The 27,207-nt window shown below is 34.6% G+C and overlaps 1 protein-coding gene across 1 annotated transcript in view; it reads left to right on the top strand.

Annotated features, from left to right (window-relative positions):
* The window catches only part of EYS (eyes shut homolog), a 1,768,122-nt gene that overhangs the window by 1,446,316 nt on the left and 294,599 nt on the right, over positions 1-27,207 (top strand). The window contains 1 exon segment of the mRNA XM_042939126.1: positions 13,927-14,091. Within this exon segment, the coding sequence (XP_042795060.1) occupies positions 13,927-14,091 (165 nt within the window).

Here is a 27,207-nt window from a genome sequence, read left to right as displayed (position 1 = left end):
GAGTGTTTAAATCGCATCTCATTTAAGGGTTTTAAAGTCATTTATTGCATGATTTTTAACAATAATGTTCATGTTAGGTCATAGCCTTGTGTTTTTGTTTACTGATAAATTATTCATCTAGCTTACAATTTTCCCATAGGATGGGAAAGATTTTTCTTCCATGACCACCATCTTTCAGTGTATTCTGCTTCCAGGAGATTGATCTAATTAAACCAGCCTATTCAGTCACCATCCAGGTTTCAAACTGTTTCTATTGTCATGGCAGCATCTAGGCCACCTTTGTTTTTTTTTTTTACTGACTACCACATTCCCTCTCTTTTACACCGTATTTCAAATTTTGTCTGTTACACAGCGATTTTTAAATTATGCATAAATGCCCTGCCCTCTACTAACCTAGTAAATTATAGATTGAAAAAAAAAATCACTATGGATATTTGAAATCTATGCAAAAAAAGAGATATTTTTATTTCTGAGAGGTGTATGTTAAAGACTAAAAAAGATAACTTATCTCTAATTATGTGAATTCATTTTAATCAATATTAAATTATATTACAATATTAAATTAATATTATTTCAATTTGGTAATGTTGTTTTTACAGTCCCCAAAGTAATCGTTATGATAATCATAATAATGTGATTCAAATATGCAAGAATTTTTATATCATTTTAAAAGTTATGCACAATTTTAGGTTCTTCTTTGCTTATAGTCTATTCTAAAAATAAAACACATTAAATCCATGCTGGTATTAGTACTTGATGTAGTAAATATATATGAAACATGTATTCTTCATGAAACTATAGTCTAATCACAAGCAATGGCTATTTTTTTTTTTAATTTTTTTCAATGTTTTTTATTTATTTTTGGGACAGAGAGAGACAGAGCATGAACGGGAGAGGGGCAGAGAGAGAGGGAGACACAGAATCGGAAACAGGCTCCAGGCTCCGAGCCATCAGCCCAGAGCCTGACGCGGGGCTCGAACTCACAGACCGCAAGATCGTGACCTGGCTGAAGTCGGACGCTTAACCGACTGCGCCACCCAGGCGCCCCAGCTATTTTTAATGAACAGATTAAAACAGATTTAATGAACAGATTAAACAGTTATATTTGATATAACTAATACTTTGTGATTGGCAGGTCAATCGCCTTGGTTTTGCCGTATGGAAAGCATTTTTTAAATTGTAATTTAAGGTATTTCTGTGAATTACCAGTGTTATCAAAGTCATCATTTTGATAATAGGAAAGGTATACTAAAATTCACCCTTTAAGTGATAGCTACTTACTTTTCAATGATTTACGATTTGCTTCCAAAGTTTTTCTAGCAAATCACTGAGTGTTCTATACACACTTTTGAAAAACTTAGGAATTTAAGGTTCAATTTAAACAGTCATTATTGGAGCGCCTGGGTGGCTCAGTCGGTTGAGTGTCTGACTTCAGCTCAGGTCATGATCTCACGGTTCATGGCTTCAAGCCCTGCATTGGGCTCTGTGCTGACAGCTCAGAGCCTGAGCCTGATTTGGATTGTGTCTGCCTCTCTCACTCTGTCTTTCCCCTGCTCGCTTGCGCTCTCTCTCTCTCTCTCTCTCTGTCTCTCTCCCTCAAAAATGGATATTAAAAGAAAAAACAAACCTAAACAGTCATTATTTATAAAACATAAAGAATAATATTATACTATACATTTAGCACAAATTATCTAAACATTGTATGTTTCTCATATTCTTGGAGATAAAATATATAACAGATAATAGAAAATATCTTTTTTTATGTCTAACTTGTGGTTTCTGTTTTGTTCTGTTTGTTTTTCTTTTGCTTTTATGTACTTGCATGCATTTGTGAATATATGTAGTTGAGAAATACTGAGAAGAAAATGTATATGTTCTATAAATTCCTTTATAGAATTTGATTCCTTTATAGCTTTTTAAAAATAAATTAAGTTTATTTATTTATTTTGAGAGAGACTGAGACAGTGTGAGAGAGGGAGGCAGAGAGAATCCCAAGCAAGGTCCGTACTGTCAACACAGAACCTGATACAGGGCTCAAATCCATTAAATCATTAGATCATGACCTTAGCCAAAACCGAGAGTCAGTTGCTCAACCGACTGAGCCACCCAGGCTCCCCAATTCCTTTATAGCTTTTGATTCCTCTGTGCTCTCAAGGAACTTGTAGTGTAGGTCTCTGTGCAGGTCTAATTGTGTGAGATGGTACTATTCTTAAGGTTTCATATAATCTACTTGATAGCAAAGATGATGACTGTAAGCTTCTATTTGTAGCAGTAGGCACATGAGATATTCTGAGAAACATTCCTACTAAAAATCAATTAAAATGTTAGACAAAATAAAAAGCATTCTTTTAAATGCATAGGTGACTTTGTACGATCATTACGAGTTCAGAAAATAAAGGAAACAGGGCCAAAAATCAGAAAGAGATTTACAAAAAATGTGTGACAAATAGTAAAACCACAGCATTTGCTGTTTTCAGATACTAAAGATAAAGGCTTTTAAGGTTAGTATGAGACACAAGGAAAAGAAAGATCTCTGTGTCTAAGCAAAATCAAGGGTTGAAACTGAATTCTTCATAAAGTTTAGACCTTTAAGACTTCAGATTCAGTGGTAAGGTTGGGGGGGGGGGTAAAAAAAAAAAAACAAAACTACCAGCAAAGAAAGACAAGAAAACCTGCTGTTTAGCCACTCTCACTACAGGTATGTAAGTAACGCCCTCCCCAAGAATCTTCTATAGCCCTGCTGACCTCAGTTCTAATTTATACTGCAAATTTGGTTGAGGAAATTCCAAAGTAGAAATTAATATAAAACTACCTCAATTTGAAAGCCTCAGTATATTTCGAAGAAGCAAAAGCAAATCCACTTTTGCAAACTCAAATTCCATAAAATTGGGTCTCTATACATTCTCAGCAATAAATATTAATTTTAAAAAACTGCATAATAAAAAAAAGAATATCAGCTAAAACAGACTACCTCAAGCAAAATGCTGCAGGAAAAAAAAAGCAGCAGCATTACAGCCCCAAGGATTTTGGATATTAGATTCATTAAATACAGAAATAAAATTACCCTATTTAAAATGCTGAAGAAAATACAAGAGGGAATTAAATTAAGAGGTACAAACTTCCAGTTACAAAATAAATAAGTCACAGGGGTGAAACACACACAATAGAGAATATAGTCAATAATATTGTAATAACTTTGTATGGTGACAGATGGTAACTACACTTATTGTGGTGAGCATTGTGTAATGTACAGAATTGTCAAATCACTATGTTGTGCACCTGAAACTAATATAATACTATATATGCTTCAATAATAAAAATTTGGAAAAAAAGAGAGAATTAACTATAATGTAAACCTTCAGTAATAAAAAAAATAAGGGAATTTAAAAATAAGCAAGGTAACAAGAGACTATCACAAAATTCCAAACAATGAAATGAAATATGTAATCACTAGCAATGAAATAGATGAATGGAATAGCATATTAGATATAGCTGAGAAAAGAATTAAGTGCGAGAAGTTAGATCTGAATATTTTAACACAGAGAGACAATGCAAAAATGCAAGAGAAGTTAGAAAATATGATGACTAGAAAGAGAAGGTGTAGCATAACTAAACATCAACAATGGAATCCAATCGAGAGAAATAATGACCTTGAAAACTGCAGAGAGAAACTGTATGTCAGTTTACAAATATTTGCACAGCTAAACTTTGGTAATATGGTCCAAACAAATATATCTTCAAGGAAAAAAAAAAACAAAAACAAAAAAACTGAGAGGGTTTACCAGCAAGAAATACACACAAAAGTAACTTGAAAGGGAAGTACTTCCAGAATAAGGAAAATTATTCCAGAATTAGGAAATTAAAAGGCACAGGCGCCTGGATGGCTTAATCGGTTAAATTTCCGACTTTGACTCTGGTCACGATCTCAGGGTTAGTGAATTTGAGCCCCACTTCAGGCTCTGTGCTGACAGCTCATAGCCTGGAGCCTGCTTCCAATTCTGTGTCTCCCTCTTTCTCTGCCCCTTTCCAACTCGTGTGTGCACGCACGCTCTCTCTCCCTCTCTTTCTCTCTCACAAATATAAATTTTAAAAAAGGAAATTAAAATGAAGAAATATTCTATATAAACCAATAATTTGAATATATTACTTGGGTTGAAACAAAACAATACATAAAAAGATACAAATTCTTTCAAATTCTCTACGATTTTTTTCAGTGAGTCAAATTGATCCTCAGCTTTCTTTGTGGTTACAGGTTATTTCTCAGCCACCTGTTGTTTTCCTCTGGACAGAGATATTCTATATGCTCTACATGAAGGAACACACAAGAATTTTGTGGCAGGCCCCTCAATTTTTATGGGAATATATTCCCCCATCCTTAAGCACTCATATAACCTACCAAAGCATCCAGATACTTTCTATTTTCTGGGTACTATCCACCCGTGTTATCAGCAGTAGCATCAACATAGTAAATCATTGAATAGATAAAGTATTTTATGGGAAAGTAAAACAAAAAACCTCCTCATAGATTAAATTGTGATACAGTGTTGGAGAATAGTTGTAAGACTGTGGAGGTATGATGTTATCTTTGCCAGGTAAAAGCAAACTATTACTAGATTTCTCTGCTTGTTAGAATAGAGATAGAGGCTTTGCTGAGATGATGCTTATATGCCAAGTGCCAGAAAATTGTGTTTATTTGGTCTACTAAAGTGATCACATCTGAAATGTCAGGCAACATTGTAATCCTGCTTAATTAAGCATGTATATTGTCATTGTCAAAGACTCATCCTCAGAGACCTTCTGTACTAGGCAGTCTGAAGGCAAAAATATTATGGGCATGAGATATAAATCACCATGTCTGGAGCATCTGGGTGGCTCAGTTGGTTAAGTGTCTGACTCTTGGTTTCAGCTTAGGTCATGGTCTCACGGTTTCATGAGTTTGAACCCAGCATCAGGCTCCATGCCAACCGTGCAGAGCCTGCTTGGGATTTTCTGTCTCCCTCTCCCTCTGCCCCTCCTCCACTTGAGCTGTCTCTGTCTCTCTCAAAATAAATAAATAAACTTTAAAAATAAAATAAATCACTGTACCTACCTAAACTTTTAAGTCTTACTGAAGACATTGAACTCAATGATAATTTTAGTGAGTGCTGCTTTTGTACAGCAAGAAGGATAGAAGCCAAATTAGAAAGGACTAAGGCAGTGGAAATATCTTATCATTATAGCCTTATAAGTGTTATTTCACTAATTTTATCTGTTCTAATTCCCATGATTACTGGTGACTTTAACATTATAATTCTTCCAAAAATATATAAATAATAACATAACACCATTTACCGATCACTACCCAGTGTACGAAGCAAATCATTACCAATACATTTTAAGCCTCTTTGTAACCCAGTTTACCATTTCAGGAATAAACACTGTAGTGAATTTGTCTTTATCATCCTTATAGTATTGTTTTATTTATTTTAAATGCTTTATATAAATAATATCAACTATATGTATTCTTTTGCAAGTTCACCCATGTTGGTAGTTTTTTTTTTTTATTTTTGTTTTTGTTTTTTTTTAGTGTGCTGATTTTGAAAGACAGGGAGAGGGAGAGAGGTGATGGGAAGGCACAGAGAGAGGGAGAGAGAGAGAATCCCAAGCAGGCTCTGCATTGTCAGCATGGAGCCTGAAGCAGGGCTTGAACTCAGGAACTGTGAGATCATGACTTGAGCCGAAACCAAGAATTGGACATTTAAATGACTGAGTCACCCAAGTACCCCCAGCCATGTTGGTATTGTAGGAGTAACACATTTCACTGTTGTATAGTATTCATTTATATGCCCCTGTCACAATTTATACTCTCAACATTCTATTGTTGAAAATTTGGACTTTCTTTGTGTTCATTTATTTTATAAGTTATACCCTTCCAAATATTCTCATGTATGCCTCCTTCAGTAAATATACAAGAGATTCTTAAAATCTTGAAGAGCAATTGACTGCCGATTTATGCACTTCCTAATTAGTAGCAGACATTGCCAAATAGTTTTCCGATATGTTTGCGCCAAATTTTACTTGCCCCAGTAATATGTAACAGTTCCAGTGACTCTAACACATCTTCCCCAACACTTGAAATTATGATACTTTTTAATTTTTGCTATCTGAAGACTGTAAAAATATGTTTCCAATAGTAATTGAAATTTGTATTTTCCTGAGTAATGAAGTGGATCATTTTTAAATGTGTTTGGTTTTTATATCATTTGCCAAAATTTCTATTTTTTGTAATTTCTCTAATGCTCTGGATTCTCAGTTCCCATGATCATCAATGACTTACTGATTATGATTTTTCTTCCAATGTATCATGGCTGTGGGAACAAATATGGTAATCATAAAAATGTCAGTATTCTAATCCGTATTACAGTTATGTTTTTGAATTAATAAATTAGCATCCTGATGTCTGTCATATGGTCATATTTAAATAGCATTAATTGTATTCTCGGGCCTGATTGCCCCATCCCTGATAAGAGCAAGTAGAGGGGTGGGTCATGGGAACTGGCAGCTTAATTGTAGCTTTACCTGTGAAGTCCTGAGTATCTTGCCTTAGGTTAATGATTTTCAAACATATTTAACAAACTATTACTCATAATCTTCTATAGAACAGTAAAACCACTCTAATTGAAGCACCACAGGAGCCCAGACTCTGGCTCACTTGCTCTGCCATCAGAAACTGGGCAAGGTTAATCTGGGGGTGGAGGGAGAAAAAATACACATTAGAGATTTAAAAAAAAAAAAAAGGACATAACCACAAAGTATACATTAAATTTTTTATCATAGTGTTTATATAAATCAATGGCAATGTGTTGAGTAGGTCTGTGAAAGATATGATTTTTTTGAAAAAAAAATCACTAAAATGATTCAAGAAGAGGCAAAGACCAATAAGCAAAGAAGGCAGTGAAACTGAACAATGAATGTTCAAAATTCAGAGTAGGATAGTGTGGATAGTAACATTTGGGTATTTTGAGAATTATGTAGTCTTGGAAGGTAAGTGAAAAATGATCTTGTGTGTCAAACAAAAATGTTGCTTATGGTTCTAGCAATGGGAAACTATATCAGTCTTTTTAAACAGGAAAATAATACAGTTGGCCCTTAAGCGACACAGACTTGAACTGCATGGGTCCACTCATATGTAGATTTTTTACAGTATAGTTCTGTACATGTATTTTCTCTTCCTTATGATTTTCTTAATAACATCTTTCTTTCTGTAGCTTACTTCATTGTAAGAATTTAGAATATAGTACATATAACATACAAATTATGTGTTAATCAACTATTAATGCTATCAGTAAGGCTTCCAACCAACAGTATGGTATTAGTTAAGGTTGGGGGGAGTCAGAAGTTATACTCAGATTTTTTACTGTGCAGGGCAGGCAGGGGGGTGGTGGCCACCCCTAATACCCGAGTTGTTCAATGGTCAAGTGTATATAAATCTTTAAGACATTGGAGTTTCTCACAAATCATGTGTATAGTATGTAAGTCTATTTCATGGGTCTTGGAACTTAATTTTATAACTTTGGAATAATGTACATGATTATACCTTTTGTATTTTTGAATATTATTTGCTGGGTTTATTATATTTTAGTGATGAATACTTTAGGAAGACAGATCTATGGACTAACTAGTGATATTCCTTTTAATCACAGAATTTAACAAAGTTAGAATTATAAAAGAAGCAATTATTATTTTTAAGTAAAAACAAAATATTTATTAATAATTGCATTGCATTAGTCTCATCTTCATTTCATAAACTTAGCCATAGGATTTATATGATGTTCTTTCTGGGAAACATAGTAAAAGATTCAACAAAAGCATTAAAATAGTATTTTTTAATTTCTACTGAGTAAACCAAGTCTATTTCTCTTACAAAGAAAGAATAACAGACAATGTTATGTTTCTTTTAGTACCAGGAATTATAATAAAGTTGTATATGGATAATTTGTGACTTATTGCACTTGTAGCTTTCTTTACATGTTAATATGTCAGTGTCTGGGGTTCCATCCTAGAAGACTTTGATACAAGGCTAAGGGGATTATAACTTATACTATGGACAAAGATGTTCCATTTCTATTTAGAATGAATAACATTGTACTTCTCAGTTGCATTGTGCTCAGGGTAAAGATTTCAATCTCTTCTGTGTTTTCTTTATCATAAAGAATTCCATGGTGCTCTCATGAATAACATTTCAGTGTATTGTTGCTATTAATTGACTGTGGTCCTGAATCATACTATAGAAATATATTTGGTAAAAACTATTAAATTCATCACATTTTTAACATAAGGCCCTTCAAACTCGGTACTCTGGTTTCTCTCCTTTGACAATTTGAATTTTATTTTTTTAAATATTATATAATTTAGGGATTTAAAAGATCCTCCTTCTTGGTTAATTTATTGGTTTTTCCCATGAGTCAGAACTGATTTTAAATTTTGTTAACCATATAAAAGTTAATATAATTAGATAGATCAGCCCATATGATCTTTTAAGACATTTAAACATAACAGATGTCTGTGTTGTGATGAGAAGTCACCAATTAACTACTGTGTGGCATATTTTGTAAGATGTTTAATACATATTTCTGTATAAAGTCGCTGTGTGTTTTTTTCATTTATAATTGGAAGAAAAATAAATTTGGAGTATGTTCAAATAGCATTGCCTGAAGAGGCTTTTGGAAGCAGCAGGAAAACACTCTACCTAACCCCAATTAGTCTTGTTTTCCACATTCAGGGCAGTTCTGTTTTCAAACATAGCCACTAAACATGATGATAATGGAAATTAATATGGTTAGAAAGCAATTCAATAGCAAATGTTTATTGTTCATAATTGTTGTTTCCTGTCGTAAGTTTCGTAAAATCTGTCAGCTCTAAAAAACAAACAAACAAAAAACAAAAAAAACATTCAAGGAGTGTGTGAGCTGGGGGAAAAAGCAGGTGTGCCTGAATTATACAATAGATGTGCTCTTGCAAAATAATATGGAAGTCATTTTTTTTTTAACAAATTGAATTTTTTTCTTCTGTTGATGAGTTCACTATTTCTCAGAATAAGGAAACCTGATTATGGATCCAAATAATTTAATTCATATATGAACCCATATATAAAAGACTTTTTCTTACAGAAATTATTTTGTGGATTTATCAATAACGTGAAAAGGTTAACCACAAAATAAATGTTAAAGCCCCATCTCTATAGTCTTTCCTTATCCCATTTTGATTATAATTTTTTTCTGTTTCTTTTTTTTCTAAACTACCACAAATGATCATTTTCACTATATTTGTATTTGTCTAATGTCTGTATTTGTCTAAGAATTTGCCTATACTGTGCAAAACTGGTAATGCCATAGGGTGATGCAAAGATGAATCAAACACAGATCTTTCAGATCTGACAATGAATCGTATGGAAGGGTTGATGGGGCAGGTTTTGTTAGAATTTCCCTTTTATGTAATTTTAACATTTCAAATTAGGCTCAGTGCTTCTTAGTGGCAGCAAATGTCAGGAAAAATGGTCAAGGGACCCAAGAAAAAATTTACCACATCAGAAGAATAAATTCTACCAACATCTAGCTTGGGATTGTCTTCCACGAAGCTAGAATCTAAGCTTCATGAGGATGAAGTTTTTATCTGTTTTTCTCACTACTATATTCGTTGACTGGTACCTGCCATGTAGTAGCCAGTCAATAAATATTTGTTGAATTAATGAACACATCAGTGACTCCAAGTAGGACAGATAAAAGTAATATAAAGAAATAGTGTCTAAAACCATATCATGGTATAACTAACAGACATGCAACATCTAAATAGTTGCCAAATTATATGCTAAATATTTTATTAATTTAAAACCCAAGTACATTTCTTTGTAATCTTAACCATTTTTTCTGCCCTGGCTGCATCCAAATTTCTCATTTATACTTCTTCCAGTATAGAGCTAGCTACATTGTAGTTTAACTTGATTAGCATCTATTTTTCTCCTTGTAACATATATATATATATATATATATATATATATATATATATATATATATATATATATTAAAAAGTGATGCGTGTGCAGTTCAGTATCTGACAAACATTGTGTTCCATCTGGTGAAACTCATACTGTGTTTTCTAATCACAAGCAAATTCCTCTCTTAATTCATCTATCCCCCAATGTCTTCTTAGAATTCATTTATTTAGACTATTCTGTTTCTGCTAATTAAAGTTAATTTACCTCCCTCATCCAAAGTAACAGATTTGCTATTTTACCAATTGTACCCAACATTTATGACAACTGTAACTGGAAGTAAAAAAACAAAGCATGTACCAAAACATTTGTAGATACAATATGAATGGAGTTCAAATTTGGGGGAGTATTCAAGGTGAGCCTTGATAGAAAGGAAGCTTTATATAGCTAGGATTTGGGGGAAGGGAATTCCAGACAGAACAGTGTGAACACAAGCAGAACCACAGAAGAAAGTGTAATTCAAGCTTACCAGTAGATCTGTGTGTGTGGAAGCACTGAAAAATAAGACCATGGAAGGCTTGGTGTACTCCATAAGCAGATTAATTATTCTGTAGTTAGGGAAGGATTTTCACCAAATCTCTGAGGTGATTACCCCTCAGTAAAGTTGACGTGATAGCAATGACAGCTAATAGAAACTATAGGCAGGGAGGCCAGTTAGAAAGAAGCTATTGCCAACAGTTAAGTTGAAGCGTAATGAGAATTAAATAAGGGCAGTGGTAGCAGAAGGAAAGTTGCTAGATTTGATCTAAGAAAGAGGTGACAGGAGCCACCAATGGTTTGAGAAGAGATAGGTGGATAATGATGCTGAATTTCTAAGCCTGGGAGTGTAAGTGCTGGGAATAAGAAAATGGAGGAGGATCAGGTTTAGATAAAGCACAGACAAACTAGTTGACCCAGGACAGAGCCTTGGAAACTATGTGCATTGTGGAATAGTTTGAAAGAACAGTCTGCAAAGAAGCTGTTGTTCAGGTGAGGAGATGGTCAAAGTGCAGTATAGTGTCATGAGCAACAAGGAGAATGTTTTAATACAAATGAGTGTTAAGTATTACAGAGTTTTCTAGGCATCTGAGAACTAATGCAGGATTTGCTAAGTAGGCCTAAAAACAGATCCGTTTGAAAAAAGATCTAGTAAAATCTAGAGCCAAGGAAATTAATTTTGAGAAATTAAAGATTGTGTGCAAAAAGCCAAGAAATGCTAAAAAATATGTGATATTAAATATGTAAGTTACCATATATCTTAAATCAAGTAGTTGCTAATACATACATTATATTTATATCTGACAAAACAAAGTTATGAGCATAACAGGACATTAAAAATAAACTCTTTCACATGCACCAAGATATAGTGCTGTAAACAAAATGAGATTCCATATCTAAAAACAAGATCTAACTGGGAAGAGTTCTTGATATAACAAGCATTTGAAGAAAAAAAGAGGATTTTAGAGACACGACTTTGAGGAAATGTTTTTGTAGAAAGCTATCTTGTCCTCACCTCACATTCTCCCACCCATCACATCTGACAGTGTTTGGGGGGAGCTAAAACCAAATCACTTGGAAAGGAAGACCATGGACCAACAGAGTCATATGTTTATACCTGAGAAAGAAAGCCAAAGCAGCCTTCGGGAGTATGTGTGCGTGCGTGCGTACATGGGAGCGCGTGAAGACTGAAAACTAACAATACCCTCACAGACAGTAGAGCAGGGAATGTAGAAGTATTTTCCAGGGACTAGATACAGACCCCTCAGGAAAGAAATTTGGTCTAGGGTCATTTTTAGGTTCTACCCAAGTAGTAGTTTTTTCTAGTCAAGTGACCTAGACAGCCTTAACATTCCCCTCAGTTTGACTAAACTTTAGACAGTCTTCTTCCTGACTCTAGGCCCGTTCTGTGATGAAGATAGGAAGAAGCTTATATTTTTTAGGGGGCTAAGGCCAATTAGCAAACAGTAGTTTGTGATTCCCCCACCTCAGCTCTCAAAAGCTCTACCACTCTTTGTTTCAGAGGAATTAAGGAAAGACTGAATTCTGACCCCTCTCCTTTATTGCAGTAGTCTTGAATAAAGTCTTTGCCTGATTAACTTTATCTAGTACAACTTTTACTTTGACACAGGTAAGTGGCTGTCTACCGAGGAGTCTGTGCTAAAGTGAAAAATCAATATGGGACCAAGTTAGAAGTGACAAGCCAAAGGCAGGTCATGGCACGAGTCCTAGGAATTGTAGTTGGCAAAGGATTTCTAAAGAATTCACACATGCTCATGAGTCTTAGGGTTCCCAGATTTAAGAACTAAAAATGTGACACATGGAGTTAAATTTGAATTTCAAATACAAATAATTCTTCTAGTATATTTTGTGAAATCTTTCATACATACTTATACTAAAACATTATTTGTTGTTTATCTGAAAATGAAACTGGACTGAGCATGTTGTATTTTATGACATTTCTACCGCAAGAGAAACCGTCAGTTTTAAACATCTGCTGTTCCTAGAGAGCGAGAGCTTGCTTATAACAGCATCAATCACCAGCTCTTACAGCTCTCTTTTACTGTGTACTTCTCTCTCCTTTCCACTCCACCTACCCTCCTCCACATTCAAAGCCGAAAGGGTCAGAAACAGCAGCTAGCATGAACAGGAGGTGGTAAGACAATAAAAAGAACAGAAATCAGCTTCCTTCTGCCCCTCAAGGCGGATAGCAGTGTCAGGTCCCTCCAGGTCTTGGCTGGTGGAAGAGGGTAGGGGATATCCTATCTCTGAAGGAAGATTTGAGTGTTGATAACAAAGTTGCATTTCCACATTCTGTGTATTAACACCTGTTCAAAGTACCAAGTCTATAGATCTACGTTGCTAGTCTATAGGTACATGACAATAAAATAAGTACTTTTCAAATTTTATGTGCTTCAATATTTTGAGATTAATCATTTAAAAGATTAATAACTTGGGGCATCTGACTCAGTTGGTTAAGCAGCCAACTCTTGATTTCTGCTCAGATCATGATCTCACAATTCATGAGTTTGAGCCCCCTGTCGGGCTCTGCACTGACAGTGCAGAACCTGCTTGGGATTCTCTATCACCCTCTCCCTCTGCCCCTCCCCCACTTGCACTCTCTCTTTCTCTCCTAAAATAAGTAAAATAAACTTATTTTTTTTAAATAAAAGAGTAATAATTCTAAAAGGATAACTCTAAAAAATTAACTTTGCATATTGTAGTAATACCACTTATAAAATATCTAAGTATTATTGGAAAGCACTAAATATTAATGAATATTAATAAAACTTTTCTGTGTGATAATTTATTTTCTTTTTAAATCTATATTTTTTATCAATCTCTACACCAAACATGAGGCTCAAACTCACAACCCCAAGATAAAGAGTCATATGCTCTTCTAGCTGAGCCAGGCAGGCACCCACCCCACTATATAGTTTGATAGAGAGATTTTCTATCTTTATATAGAAATGCATCTATAGATTTTCTAATCTTTTGTGTCACAGATTTTTTTCAGTACTTTCCTATTGAGGTGTAATTACACCAAATAAAGTTCATTGATTTAAGTATATAATGTGATTTATAGACATTCATATCAGAATATTTTAAGAATCTAATGAATACTATTATTTCACATGTGCAAAAACACAGATTTTGTTTCGTACAATTTCAGGGTGTTTATTTACCTTTAAAGCCCATCCATCATTGACAAAATTTTTGCTCTAGGTCTTTTCCTCTGGACTGGTGGTTGATTATTTGAGACAATGACTTCACAAATCTATTATACTTATGTATCAGAATTTTGAGTCTAATGTTTGTAAATATAAACTTTATCTTTTTATATGAATGCTAACTATAAATGCTATGTTCTTATCTACAGGATTAGCAGAATGTACTATGACCTTTTTTTTTTCTTTCAGGTGCAGGTTTACTTTTTCCATCTTTCAGTGGGAATTCCTATCTAGAATTACCTTTTTTTATAACCCTGGATGAGTTCACATGTGTTCCAGGGAAAGAACATAACAGAACTGTTACCATCTACTTGACTATAAAAACAAACACTTCGAATGGAACTATTCTCTACAGTGAGTATTAAATGTTTGACTTCCTATATGTCAGTTTTCTTTCTCAAATGTTAACCTATTGAAGCAATGAATTATTCATTTAAATATTGTAGGAAAACTTTTCTAGCTTAGTGCATGAAGCATTACCAAAAGAAAATCTTAGTTCTTTCTAGTTTTCTTAAGAAGTTTCTTTAATTTATGAGTTTTTCAATGGAACATGACTTACAAACAGGCTCTGAACCAGCAAGGAAGAATATAGCAAGCATATGAATTTGATGGCATATGGCTATAGCAGTAAAACATAAATGCTTCAAATGTTTCAGAGCATATTTTTATAATATAAATCACTAAATATGAATTGAATTCAATACTTAGTAATTTGTAAAATGGCATTCCAAAGCTGAGGTTCATTCGATAATTGGGAAAATTTCCTATCACACTTTTAGCGTTATCTTAGCTGGTTAGAAAAATAGTATAGTATTAACAGTATTTATTTAAGGAAATGCATCTATATCAAGGTTTCCCTAATTACACAATGTGCTCACAGGGATTTCTATAACCAGAATTTACAGATTTCTTTCTTCTATGGCTGAACATCACTAAAGTATATTCCGTGCAGTATTCCAAATGTGATAATGTTTTTTTTTTCTTTTTTTCTTTTGAAATGAATATACAATAGTTTTAACAATTCCCTCTATTGGAGGTATAATGTCTTCAGTGCTTAGATAGATTATCCATTCTAGGGAAAGTCATTATTTCTAAAAATATTTTCTACTCTACTTTGAAATATTTTGCAAACTTGAGTCATCATTTTGTACTTTCCAAAAAGATTAAACCTTTTTATTAATGGCTATGAGTAAAATGCTTAAAAGAAGTATTTATTGGAAAACGGGGTGAAATTAGAAGTTTTGAATATTAAAACGGAAAACTTGGGGCACCTGGGTAGCTCAGTTGGTTGAGTGTTCAACTCTTCATTTTGGCTCAGGTCATGATCCCAGGGTCATGAGATCAAGCCCTTGTATCAGGCTCCATGCTGGGCATGGAACATGCTTGAGATTCTCTCTCTCCCTCCTGCTGCCCATATCTCCTGCTTTCATCATATATATAATATATCCATCTATATATATATTAAATTATTATATATTAAAAATTATATACATTAAAAATAAATTTAAAAAAAATTTTAATGTTTATTTATTTTTGAGAGAGAGAGAGAGAAACAGAGCCTGAGTTGGGGAGGGGCAGAGAGAGGGGGAGACACAGAATCCCAAGCAGACTCCAGACTTCGAGCTATCAATGCAGAGCCCAACACAGGGCTCGAACTCATTAACTGTGGGACCATGACCTGAGCTGAAGTCGGGCAACCAACCAACTGAGCCACCCAGGCGCACCTACACTAAAAACAAATTTTAAACTGAAAACTTGTTATATTTTAGAAAGAAACTAATGTCAGAACTAGACAAACATTATTTATTTCCCAGGAGTGTAAGAACCCATGTTAAAATCATGGCTTTAGAATGAATTATTTATAAATCTGATTTATTTTGAGAGAGAGAGAGAAGAAAAAAAAGGAAAAGGAAAATTTGTTTTATGTATAAAACCTAAGTTGTGGTAGACAACCATGAAATTTGGAGGTAATAGTATATTGCAGGGGAAAGGAAACAAAACAAAACACAGAACAAAAGACACAAACATAACAATTTAAAGACACAAAGCAAAGTGATTTTCTGGCTTTGCAATTTTTTTTAAGTTATATAGAGTAAGACGGTGTTTTCTTGTAGAGAGTGTGTCTTTACCAACTAAAAACAGCTCATTGCCAAAGAAGCAACCAGCCCCTGGGAAGTCTCCTCTGGGCTCATGCTCCTGGCTCATATCTATGCTTGTACTCAATGTGCTCTTTTTAAAAGCCATAAAAATACATGCCAAGCATATATACACCCTGTCCAAGTTGGTACTTTAATTTAAACCAATAAACTGAAGCGGATGTTAGTGCCATAAGATTATTCTTGCCTTTTATATCCAGTGACCTCCAAAAAAAAAAAAAAAAAAAATCAAACTAGAAATTATTAAAAAAAAAAACAAAACACCATACCTTTGTAATGATTATCAATTTCTGTCTTTGTCTTACATAATTGTTGTCCCAGAACTGGATACATCAAAGCTATTTACTCAAGGGAGTTTCATAGCCTGTGAATGGAGAAAATATTTTTGTCTAGAAAGCATTCTTTTGTTCATCTGTAGAGTGGTAATTTAATCCTACACTGTTGGGAATACCTCAGCAGAATGTTTCATGGGATTTTTGCTTTCAGCCCTCTTCGAATTTATCAACCTCATAAAAGCCTCACAACAGATGAACATGAAGATTTTTGTGATTCAGTTAAACATCCGTAGTTTAAAAGGTGTCCCTTAACTTGACTTAAGGGCTAATTTTCTTTCCTTTGAAGTCAGTATATTACATGTAGGAGCAATTAAGAATAGTGAGGAAATTAGAACAGATGTTTCACTTTAGAGACTAGGAGTTGATTTTTGTCTGTTTTTTGTTTTGTTTTGTTTGTTTTTTAGTTTTGTCATTTTCATTCCTGGACATTTCAGTAAAAACTCAAATCATTCTACAAACATTTATTGAATACTTGTGTTTTATATCACCCAATTTTAAAGGGAGAAGGATAGAGAAATATCAGGTTGATAAGCCAGTGTCGCCTTTGAATTATATTCCTAGTTCAAAAGTGTAGATTTATCTTTTCTCAGTTTGCCTCACCAACTAATTGATGTTGAAAAGGAACAAAAGGAAGATAAAACTGGAATCCTTATGGGGTTACAGTAAAAATCCTTAGAAAGGATAGTTTAAAAAAGAACTCTCTGTGGGAGAGAGACAGCTCTGAGAACAGCAGTCAAGATGAAAAGAAAGCTTTTTGAATCTGCCACTGAACCAATTCAGAATTCTGGAACCCCGTCAAAGGAGCTACTAATAGGTCACAGGAGAAGGGATGAGACCACACAAAACTCTTTAGGTGCACTTTCAGAAAATGAGCTCTATTTGGCCAGCGGTATCAATCAGGAGGTTTCGTCATGAGATGTATTACTATGCAGTTGAATCCCATTCTGTGCTACTTCTTTGAAAAGAAATAAGCATGCCCTTTGGAAGTATGTGATCTTTGAGAAGTAGGAGCAGACATCTGACCAAGTTGCAGGAGGCAAATTACATGAGCAACTCCAGTGAGAGAACAAGATTCAGAAGCAATCTTTGTATTACTTAATATTTGTATTTGAGAAAGAAAGTATAAGAAGGGCTAGTCTTAGGTATTTATTCCAGGTAGAAATTGACAGAACAAGTAGGATCATTGGATCCTCCTTTTTCGTGCATTTGGGGAGGGCTAGAAGAAGAGATTTCTGAGATTGCTGAGGAAAACACATGAAATCTAAAGTATCATAACATCTGCTTTTCTCTATAAAATGATTCCCAGTAGGATACACAATATCTTCATTAGATACTTATTACGCCAAGGCCAGTGAAATCCCACAGTAGTTCCTGACAGCATTTTAAAAATATCTTCTTTTCTTAGAGAAAAAAGTGTGCTCAGTTTTAATCAATTTTACAATGTGCACTGTAAAATTCTTTGAATATCTTTGTCCCTCCTTGATAGCTCCCAGTGGAGCTTGCTCCAGAAGGCTAGGAGAGGGAGTGGAGTGGAAAGCATGGTTGGATGAATTCATACATTGCCATTTATAAGATACACAAAGATTGCTTTTCATCTTATTTTTTTATGACAGGAAAGTCAAATTCAACAAATTTTAACTGAGTGCCAAGAAAGCACATCACACTCTTCTAGGCACTGTGACCTGTACAAAGAGAGATAAGAAATAACCTGTACCCTTTTCTCACCGTTTAGCTGACTGAGATAGGACTTAATTATAATAGGAGTAGAAATTAAGAACAAGGGCTGAGTAAAGAGATTCCTTACACTAGGAATCTGTGTTTATGTCTCTTCACCTAAATAGGGAACACTTAGTAATCTGGAATTATGTTTTACATCTCTCTTCCACCCACCTCCTCAGTACTTCACCAGTGCCTTGTGTAGAGTAAGGTTTTTAAGAATTGTTCATAAAGTTCTGTTGATGAGTTACTCAACTGTGATTGTTGTGATGAAAAATGACTAGGTATTGAAACTATACTTTAAGAAACCATTCTGTTAGTAAGCAAGTTAAAAAAATGGTGCAGATTTCAAGGGTTTACTCAAAATTTAGCTTAAATCAAAGAGAATTTTATCCTGGGTCTATTTAACGACCAGGAGCATAACAGGGGTTAGCAGTTTTTTCTGTAATGGCCAAAGAGTAAATATTTTATGGGCAACACACTCTGTGTTACAACAGTTCAACTCTGCCAGTGTAGCGTGAAAGCAGCCATAGACAGTATGGGACTGTGAATGAATACAGCTGTGTTGCAAAAAATCTTTTACTTGCAGAACCGAACAGTGGAAGAATTTGATCTGTGGGCTATAGTTTGCCAACCCTTGACCGAGAATGATGTGATTTGTTAGACGTCTCTTGAAAGAGAACATTGTGTTAAGAAAAATTAAACTCTATTTCTGTGATTGAAATTTATGAAGACATAAATCAGTGAGAGATACACAGTGTTTCTATGTAATTATATGTAATTATATCAAGAAATGGACCAGTGAGGAACAAACTTGCTTCTAACAGACAGAGGTAGGGGCAAAAACAAACAAATGAGCCCATTCAAGGATTGGAATTGGTGCCATGCCCACCTCAAGAACAGTAAAATCCAGTGATTAAGAAAATTACTATGGAGCTAGACTATCTGGCTCTGCCCTCTGGGCAAATTACTTAACATCTCTGTGCCTCAGTATCTGTAAAATGGAATCGTATTATTTGTAATAATACCAAAGATATGAAAATTTCGTTGTAAGGATGGGGAGAGTTAACACATTTAATATGCTTAAAATTGTGTTTGGTGTATGGCAACATGAAGTCAATGCTAAATATCTTCTTCAGCTAATGTTCTAATCCTTCCTCTCTCATAACTTGCCTGGTAAGGAGTCTTGGGAATTAGATGCCCAGGATGCTATATTCTTATCTAATAGGTGTCCTTAACATTACATCCATGTGATAGACATACCACCCTGGGAAAGAATATTTAGACTATAAAAAATCTTGGAATCAGGAATGAGACAGTAATGGAGCAAACAGTAGATGCAATTTTTTGTTTCATTTTTAACCATTTCATCCAAATGAGGAGGATTCATTTCCTGTAAGAATCTTGTATTGTGAGTTGTATTTTCTTTCCTGGTTAAGCACAATTAGCAGCCGAGGCAAGATTAAAATAGGGTCTCAATAAATTTTAGCAACTGGCCCAGAAGCCACTCTGCAGCAGCATGTAATAAACATGTGTTAATAATTAATTCTGTGTGCCAGGCTGCTGCCACAGTGTAGCAGTTCTCCTGGAACTTCTCTGCCTCCCATCCTTTCACAGACCAACCAGATCACCCCAACCACGTTCTAACTACTAAAATGTGTTACTGCTCATGTTGCCCCCGTTGCTCTAAGATGTCTTCAACCCTGAGCCACTGCTGCTAAGATTGATACTGGGTTTGCTGCTGCTACATACAAATAAAGACCTTTAAGGAGAGCCAGGAAAGGGGAATTCTTCAGCTACAGTCAAAACACATGTGCTCAACAGAGAACTCGATGCAAATTCAGGGAATAGTTTTTGTTACATGCCATGAAGGCGCCACCAGGGACGGAGAGATCATCCGCTTACTGCCATAGGCAGTCCTGATCAAAATGTCAGTAGGTAACCAAAGGTAGACGTGAACCCAAGTTAGCTGTGAATTAATTGTACAACACAAGATAAATCAATTAACCTTTCTGTATTTCATTTTGATGACAAATAATGCAGATGAATTTTTATTTTCAAGTTCACGGGGTCTGAAAATGTATATAGGGCACCTGCGTGGCTCAGTTGGTCAAGTCTTTGACTTTGGGTCAGGTCACGATCTCATGGTTCATGAGTTCGAGCCCCACATAGGGCTCTGCACTGGTAATGGGGAGCCTGCCTGGGATTCTCTCTCTCTCCCTCTCTGTCTGCCCCTCCCTCACTCACACTTTCTTTCTCTCTCTCTCTCTCTCTAAAAATAAATAAACTTAATAAAAAAAAAAAAAAGAAAGAAAGAAAGTATGAGGCACCTGGGTGGCTCAGTCGGTTGAGCATCCAACTTTGGCTCAGGTGGTGATCTTGTGGTTTGTGAGTTCGAGCCCCACATCGAGCTCAGTGCTGACAGCTCAGAGCCTGGAGCCTGCTGCTGATTCTGTGTCTCCTGTCTCTCTGCCCTCCCTTGCTCACATTCTGTCAATCTCTCTCACAAAAATAAGTAAGCATTAATTTATTTAATTGTATATAAAAGTGTTTTTGAAAAATACAAAATAACATATAAAGGTATGAAGGGATTTTTTGTTTTATGAGAAATGGTAGAAATCTATATCACTTTATGGAAATTTCCAAATTGGACCATCTGTATACCTGATTTAATAAGCATACTATCTGTATTCATCACTATCGAGCCTATAAGGAATGGTGAATTTTATTTTAATTCAAACTGATGACCAGTTGTTTATTTGTACATGAACTCAAATCAAACTGTCATTGATGTTTGGGAGCACTCATTACAATAGTTCCAATAGAGAAAAATTCGCATTTTTAATGGAAGTGGTACCATATAAACCATAATTACTCTCTTGAGTATTTCAATTAAGTGATAAAGTATCTATGCTTAGAAATTTTTGGGTCTACAACTCAATATAATAACCAAGCAAACCAAAATTATAAAAACTTGAGGACATAATTCTTTCCTCTCTCTGGCTTATTTCATTATTATTCCTTTCTTGTAAGACTAAATGTATACTGTATACTGTATAACATGTATATACATATATGCTACGTATATAATTTATACATTTTAGACTTAATTATTAGGGTTATCTCTCTAAAATGCTATGATATGATATCTAGAAACTAGAGTTCTGTAATTTTTAAGTAATTATTAACATTTATTGTTCTAAGCAGCAGTTTCTATATTTAATAAATCTTAAATCAGGAGATACAATTGATGATTTCATTAGTATAAATTGGGGAATTACAGACTTTGTAAAGTTTCAAAATATTTTCTGCATAAATATTCAGAAAAACTCAAGACATAAAGGATTCATTGAAAAAATTACTACATAGCCTAAAAGCATAAAGAATCCTTTCAAAAAGGATAAGTTCACACTTCTCTGCTAATGGATCATCAAATGTCTTTTCAGCGAAACAACAGAATGACTCTCTTTCAATGGCTTAATATTGACATCTTCCACAGCCTTCAAGTCCTGTCCAAGGCAGCACAGATTGGATATTATGGGGAAAAAGACACTGCTCTTCACATTTGTCATATATCACAGAAAGAGAGATGCACATTTTCTTGATATTTTTGGGTTCAATGAGCACTGTTGAACTAAATTTAATGTGGCATATGGATTACTCAGCCCATAAAGTTTATTACAAAAATATACATCTGACAGTAGTCATTACTTATGATTTTCTTTAGAAGTTCTATTTTGAAAATTTTATATTTTATTTTACTAATTGCCAGTAATTTTTCATTTTTTTTATTATAGTTGTGTTTGAAAACATGTTTTTAGTACTTGTGAGATAATAGAAATATATATATTTGTCTCTGCCTCCAGTTACTGACACAAAGCTCCTAAAACCCTTGTAATTTCTTAAGTGATAACACTATGAGCATCTCTTGTTCTAATATTTGTCTTTGACCCTGTCCCTTCATACCAGGCTTCTAAAACTTTAGTAATTTGTAAGTGATAAATGCAGTAGGAGCATATTCTGTTCTAATAAGGGACTCTGGGTGGGATTCTGGATGGCTCCTTGGTGGGGGCTGGTCACCAGATAGACCAAACTTATGACTGATGCTTGGAATTTTCAGTCTAAGCCCCCCACCCTCCACAGAGGAGAGAGGGGCTGGAAATGGGGTTAATAACTGATCATGCTTACACAAGGAAGCCTCCACAAAATCCCAGTATCTCTCAGAGAGCTTCCAGGTGGGCAAATGCATCCTCATCAGGAGGGTGAAGCACTCAACTCCACAGGTACAGAAACTTCTGCTCTTGGACCCTCCTATTCCTTACCCTATGTACCTTTTCATCTGGATGTTCATCTGTTTTATCATGTCCTTTAATAAACTAGTAAATGTGTTTCCCTGAGTTCTGTGAACACCTCTAGCAAATTAATCAAACAATCTTTAGAATGTCTGATCTATAGCCAGTTGGTCAGAAGCACTGGTGATAACCTGGGCTTGCAACTGATATCTGAGGTATGAATTGTAGTTGGGGGGCAGGGGGCAGCAGTCTCATGGGATACCTAACTTGTAAGGTCTGACACTGTCTCCAGGTAGGTAGTGTCCAAGTTGAAATAAATGGTAGGACACTCAAATAGTGTCACAGAGAATTGCATGTATGGGGAAAAACCTCCACACGTTTGGCAATCAGAAGTGAAGTGTTTTATTTGAGGAGTAAAGGAGACCCATGGGAAAGAAAAACACCGTAGAAAAGTAGGGTTTTCCCTACATAGGAAAGTAGAAAATGGAATTTTTGTACCATAGTACTATTTGTGAAAGACAAACAGTTCTTCCTGAGTGTTTATTCATAGCTTTTCTCTAAGTATTTTCTCAAAATATAGGTTTGTGATGCAAAGTTAGTTGATTTTAAAGTGAAAAAATCAATCTATCAAACAATATGAACTGTATTCCCTGAAGTGGATAATTTGCTATTGAATCATGCAAATACATCAGTAACCTGAGGTCTTCCATTGCCCCCTCCCACCATCATGTTACCAGCAAAACATTCTGAATTCCTTTAAAAGTATTATTATATAAAACAAGAAATCGCTTATTAATAGAATAAGTCCAAATGATGAGTTTAAAACTGTTACTATTTGGCAGACTAGAGGAAGAACTATTCTTAATTGTTTATTTTTATTTCATTCCCATTACCTTTATTAAAGCTGCCTTTTTGTGTTCTATATCACAGGGTAGCTCTGGTTCATGATGGGATGTTGATGTACTTGGATAAGACCGTTTATCCCTGTCATTAATTTTAGTGACTGTGCTTCCTTTAAAAATAACTCATTCTTGCATTGTACTACATATATCTTGTTTAATGTATATAATTTTTAAAATTCGGTTTTTGAAGCTTTGAAAAACAGACCTTGTACATATGGTACAACAGCTTGACCTAAATGTTCAACTTTCTTCTACTCTACTCCGTATATCGTATTTTTAAGCCTTATCTTGAAAATAGGAGTTTGAGATGATAATATCTTTAGAAATATTAAGTAATAGAAACTTCAGGGTAAAAATGGGGAAAAGAACCGGATACCAGACTGTCAGTGCATAGCAAAATGAACCACCCTCCCCTCTCCCAAAATGATGGGGGTGGAGAACAAGCCAAGAATTCAAGAAAAAAAACAATTTTATGACATTCTATGATATAACTAACCTTTTATATATCCAAGAAGAGAAAACACAAGATGCTGGTACAGAGTGTTGCATTTCTAAAGGTGCTCTCATTGCCCCCAGCTTCCTCCCCTCAGTAAAAAGAGGAGTCATAGGGGCGCCTGGGTGGCGCAGTCGGTTAAGCGTCCGACTTCAGCCAGGTCACGATCTCGCGGTCCGTGAGTTCGAGCCCCGCGTCAGGCTCTGGGCTGATGGCTCGGAGCCTGGAGCCTGTTTCCGATTCTGTGTCTCCCTCTCTCTCTGCCCCTCCCCCGTTCATGCTCTGTCTCTCTCTGTCCCAAAAATAAATAAAAAACGTTAAAAAAAAAAAAAAAAAAAAAAAAAAAAAAAAAAAAGAGGAGTCATAGATAATCCTAAATCCTTAATTATACCATCAAATTCAGAGAAAAGCAGCCTAAGAAACTGAATAGGAAGTCATGGGGAAAATAAGGAAAAACTTGAAGAACAGAAGCCCAGAAGACTGCTAATGGATCTGAGGGGAGGCAGAAAAGGTAAAGCTGCATCGCTCTCTGCCAGGAACTGGACTAATTTGGGGTATTGTACAGCTGCAGTCTTCAGAAGTGTGATAAAAACCTAGATGGGTTGAGTGGGCTCTAAGAAAGGGCGTTTATGAGGATCTCAAGATTGATTTTCAGCCATATTCATTATGCCCTTTGCTACTCATACTTCGTTATTAAATCTTTAATGCTGTTATTCTGTCCAATTTGTTTTCTTCCGCAATATCAATTTAATCTAAATTATTTTTTACTATATTTCACTTTGTGTTTCTCTTACCAAATTTATATTCTTAATAAGCTCTACAGCACAAAGTACTCATGGGAAATCTGTTTCTTAGATTTTGTATGTCCCCAAATTTTCTGATTTTCAACTGTATTTTGAATCCTTTTCTGTCTTCCTACCCGATCTCGGTCATTCATAAGGGTGGGCATCTCTATCCAGTCCAAGACTGCTATGTTGCTTAACACCAGGGGACCCCCTTTGCATTGTATTCTATGTGAATTTTTCTCCTTGAGTTGGTTTTGGTTTTCTTTGCTATCATATAATGTGACTCATTTCTCCTAATATACCTCAAAATTTCAAAAACTGAAATTAGCTTATTTTCTTTGTTAAAAGGCTAATTTTCAAAAAGATATATAAAATGAGCACACATCAAAAATTTTATTTAACCTCTTAATGAGGGAACTGGTAAGATACTATGACTAGTTCAGAGGAGAAGTCAAGGAGTAGAGACATATATATACACATATATGTATATGTATATGTATATGTATATATATGTATATATATATATATATATGAGATTAAGGAATTTTGAAGCGAATTTACAAATAGATGGAAAGCAAGTCTACCTACGGAGTAACAATCAGTTGCACTTCACCAGACACAATCAGTTTGAATTGCTATAGACAAGAATAACTCAAATTATTATTAGTTTTCATCAACTTACAAAGTTGTAAAATATCTGAAAGATAAAGACAGGTGAGGAGCACCTGAATGGGTAAGCTAGACTTTTTTTTTCCTATTTCAGATTCTTTCACAATTTCTCCTGATACCTTTCTCTGAACCATTCGTTGAAATCCAAGCGTTGCTTGTGTTCTACTCTTATAGAGCCTGAAACATGGGGGGAGAGATAACTTAAGTTTCCTGACATTCTTAATGAGATGTTAAAGAAACATTTGTCTGGGGTTCAGTGATACTTTACATTTCACTTTGGTTTCTTTTCTTTTTTTTTTTCTCTTTCAAATTGATGTGAGCTCTGACACAGAGATATTTCAAGTTTATCTAGATCCTTGAGCATCTCCAGGGTCCTTTCAGATGTCCATAACATCAAAATTATTTTTTTCAAAATTATTTTTTAATAAAACCAAGATATTTGCCTTTTTCACTGTGTTGATGGACATTTGCACTCAGGGTACAAAAGTCACAGTAGATCCAGTATCTGGCACCTAGTGTCATGGCGGAGTACATTTGTACACCCAAATTGTACTCATTTTATTCTGTTCCACTATGCACTCAAAGTAAAAGTCAACATAAAAATGCCCTAATAGTGCAGAAAATGCATTCATTTTTTAAAATTCTCAATCCTTGTGTATGCAACTTTTTAATGTGCTGTGCATAAAAGCAAAAGTATACATCAAAGCAAGTCTGGTGCATACCAATATATAATCACTGTCTTGAGGAATAACACTTGTGCAATTTTTTTAAGTTGCTAGTTGAAGTAGCCATTATGAAAACATGACTTGAAAAATAACTAAAAGATAATCTGTGGCTCTTCAAATTTGAATATTTTAAGCCATTTTCTCAAAAATTAACAAAGTAAGCCTGCCATTTTGAGGAAAGCAGCTGACAGTATTTGTTTCCCAATAATAAGCCTCAAGATTTCTAGTAAAAATTAGAATTTTGGAAAATGTATATTCTTCACAATGAGCTTCAGAGCTTCACCATGGTTTCTGATGAGTTCAGTAGTAATAATAACTAAGGTGATTTTTTAATATGATATAATAAAATATGTCAATCTTTGAAAGATATCCATTACTCAGTGAATCAGTATTTTTCAAATAACCAATAAATGATGTTACAAAATCCTGCAAAGGTAAAATATCCATTTAAAATGCAAGAAAGACCAATGGAATTTTAATGTAACAGAGGATGTAAAGATTATTAGTATAGTTCCAGATTCCACACTGCAACTATACTTTAAGGAACTACCACTTATCCAATTTGTGTATGTTTAAAAAGACAGTTTAAATAATGCTAATTTTCCAGTTACATTCACTGTGAAGCTGGAGTTCATGTACTTCCACCAAAGCAACAATTCACAATAGATTGAATACAGAAGTAGATATGAAAATCCAACAGCTTTTGTTAAACTTAACATTGAAAATTATTGTAAAAGTAAAGAATACTCCTCTCACTATTTTTGTTTTGTAAGATATGATTACTTTTCACAAAATATGTTATTTAGGTTAATGTGTAATGGATTTTATTATTGTTATTTTTAAATAAGCTACTCAATAAATATTTGAAAAATTTCTCAGCTTTAAATTCTTTTTTTTTTTTCTTTTTTCAGTTTTAAATTCTAATCCAATGGGGCGCCTGGGTGGCTCAGTCGGTTAAGCGTCCGACTTCAGCTCAGGTCACGATCTCGCGGTCTGCGAGTTCAAGCCCCGCGTCGGTCTCTGGGCTGATGACTCAGAGCCTGGATCTTGCTTCTGATTCTGTGTCTCCCTCTCTCTCTGCCCCTCCCCCATTCATGATGTGTCTCTCTCTGTCTCAAAAATAAATAAACATTAAAAAAAAATTAAAAAAAAAATACATGTACAATATCATTTTGCTCTAATGAAAAATTCTCTCTCTACATATCTATCCATTTATCTGTATTAAAGCTGGCCATTTTTGAGGGTTGTAATTTCAGGTTGGTTTAGTATGCTAATGTTGGTATTTTTCTTAAAGTCATTATCTTAAATACGTATATTCACAATAATAAAAGAAAAAAAAGGAAATAAAGATACTCAAAAATATTAAAAATATATATTTCACAAAGATCTGAGAATTC

This window comes from Panthera leo, chromosome B2 (assembly GCF_018350215.1).
Source record: "Panthera leo isolate Ple1 chromosome B2, P.leo_Ple1_pat1.1, whole genome shotgun sequence".
Classification (NCBI taxonomy): domain Eukaryota; kingdom Metazoa; phylum Chordata; class Mammalia; order Carnivora; family Felidae; genus Panthera; species Panthera leo.
The sequence above is the reverse complement of the archived record's forward strand: the minus strand, read 5'-3'. Positions and strand labels throughout refer to the sequence as shown.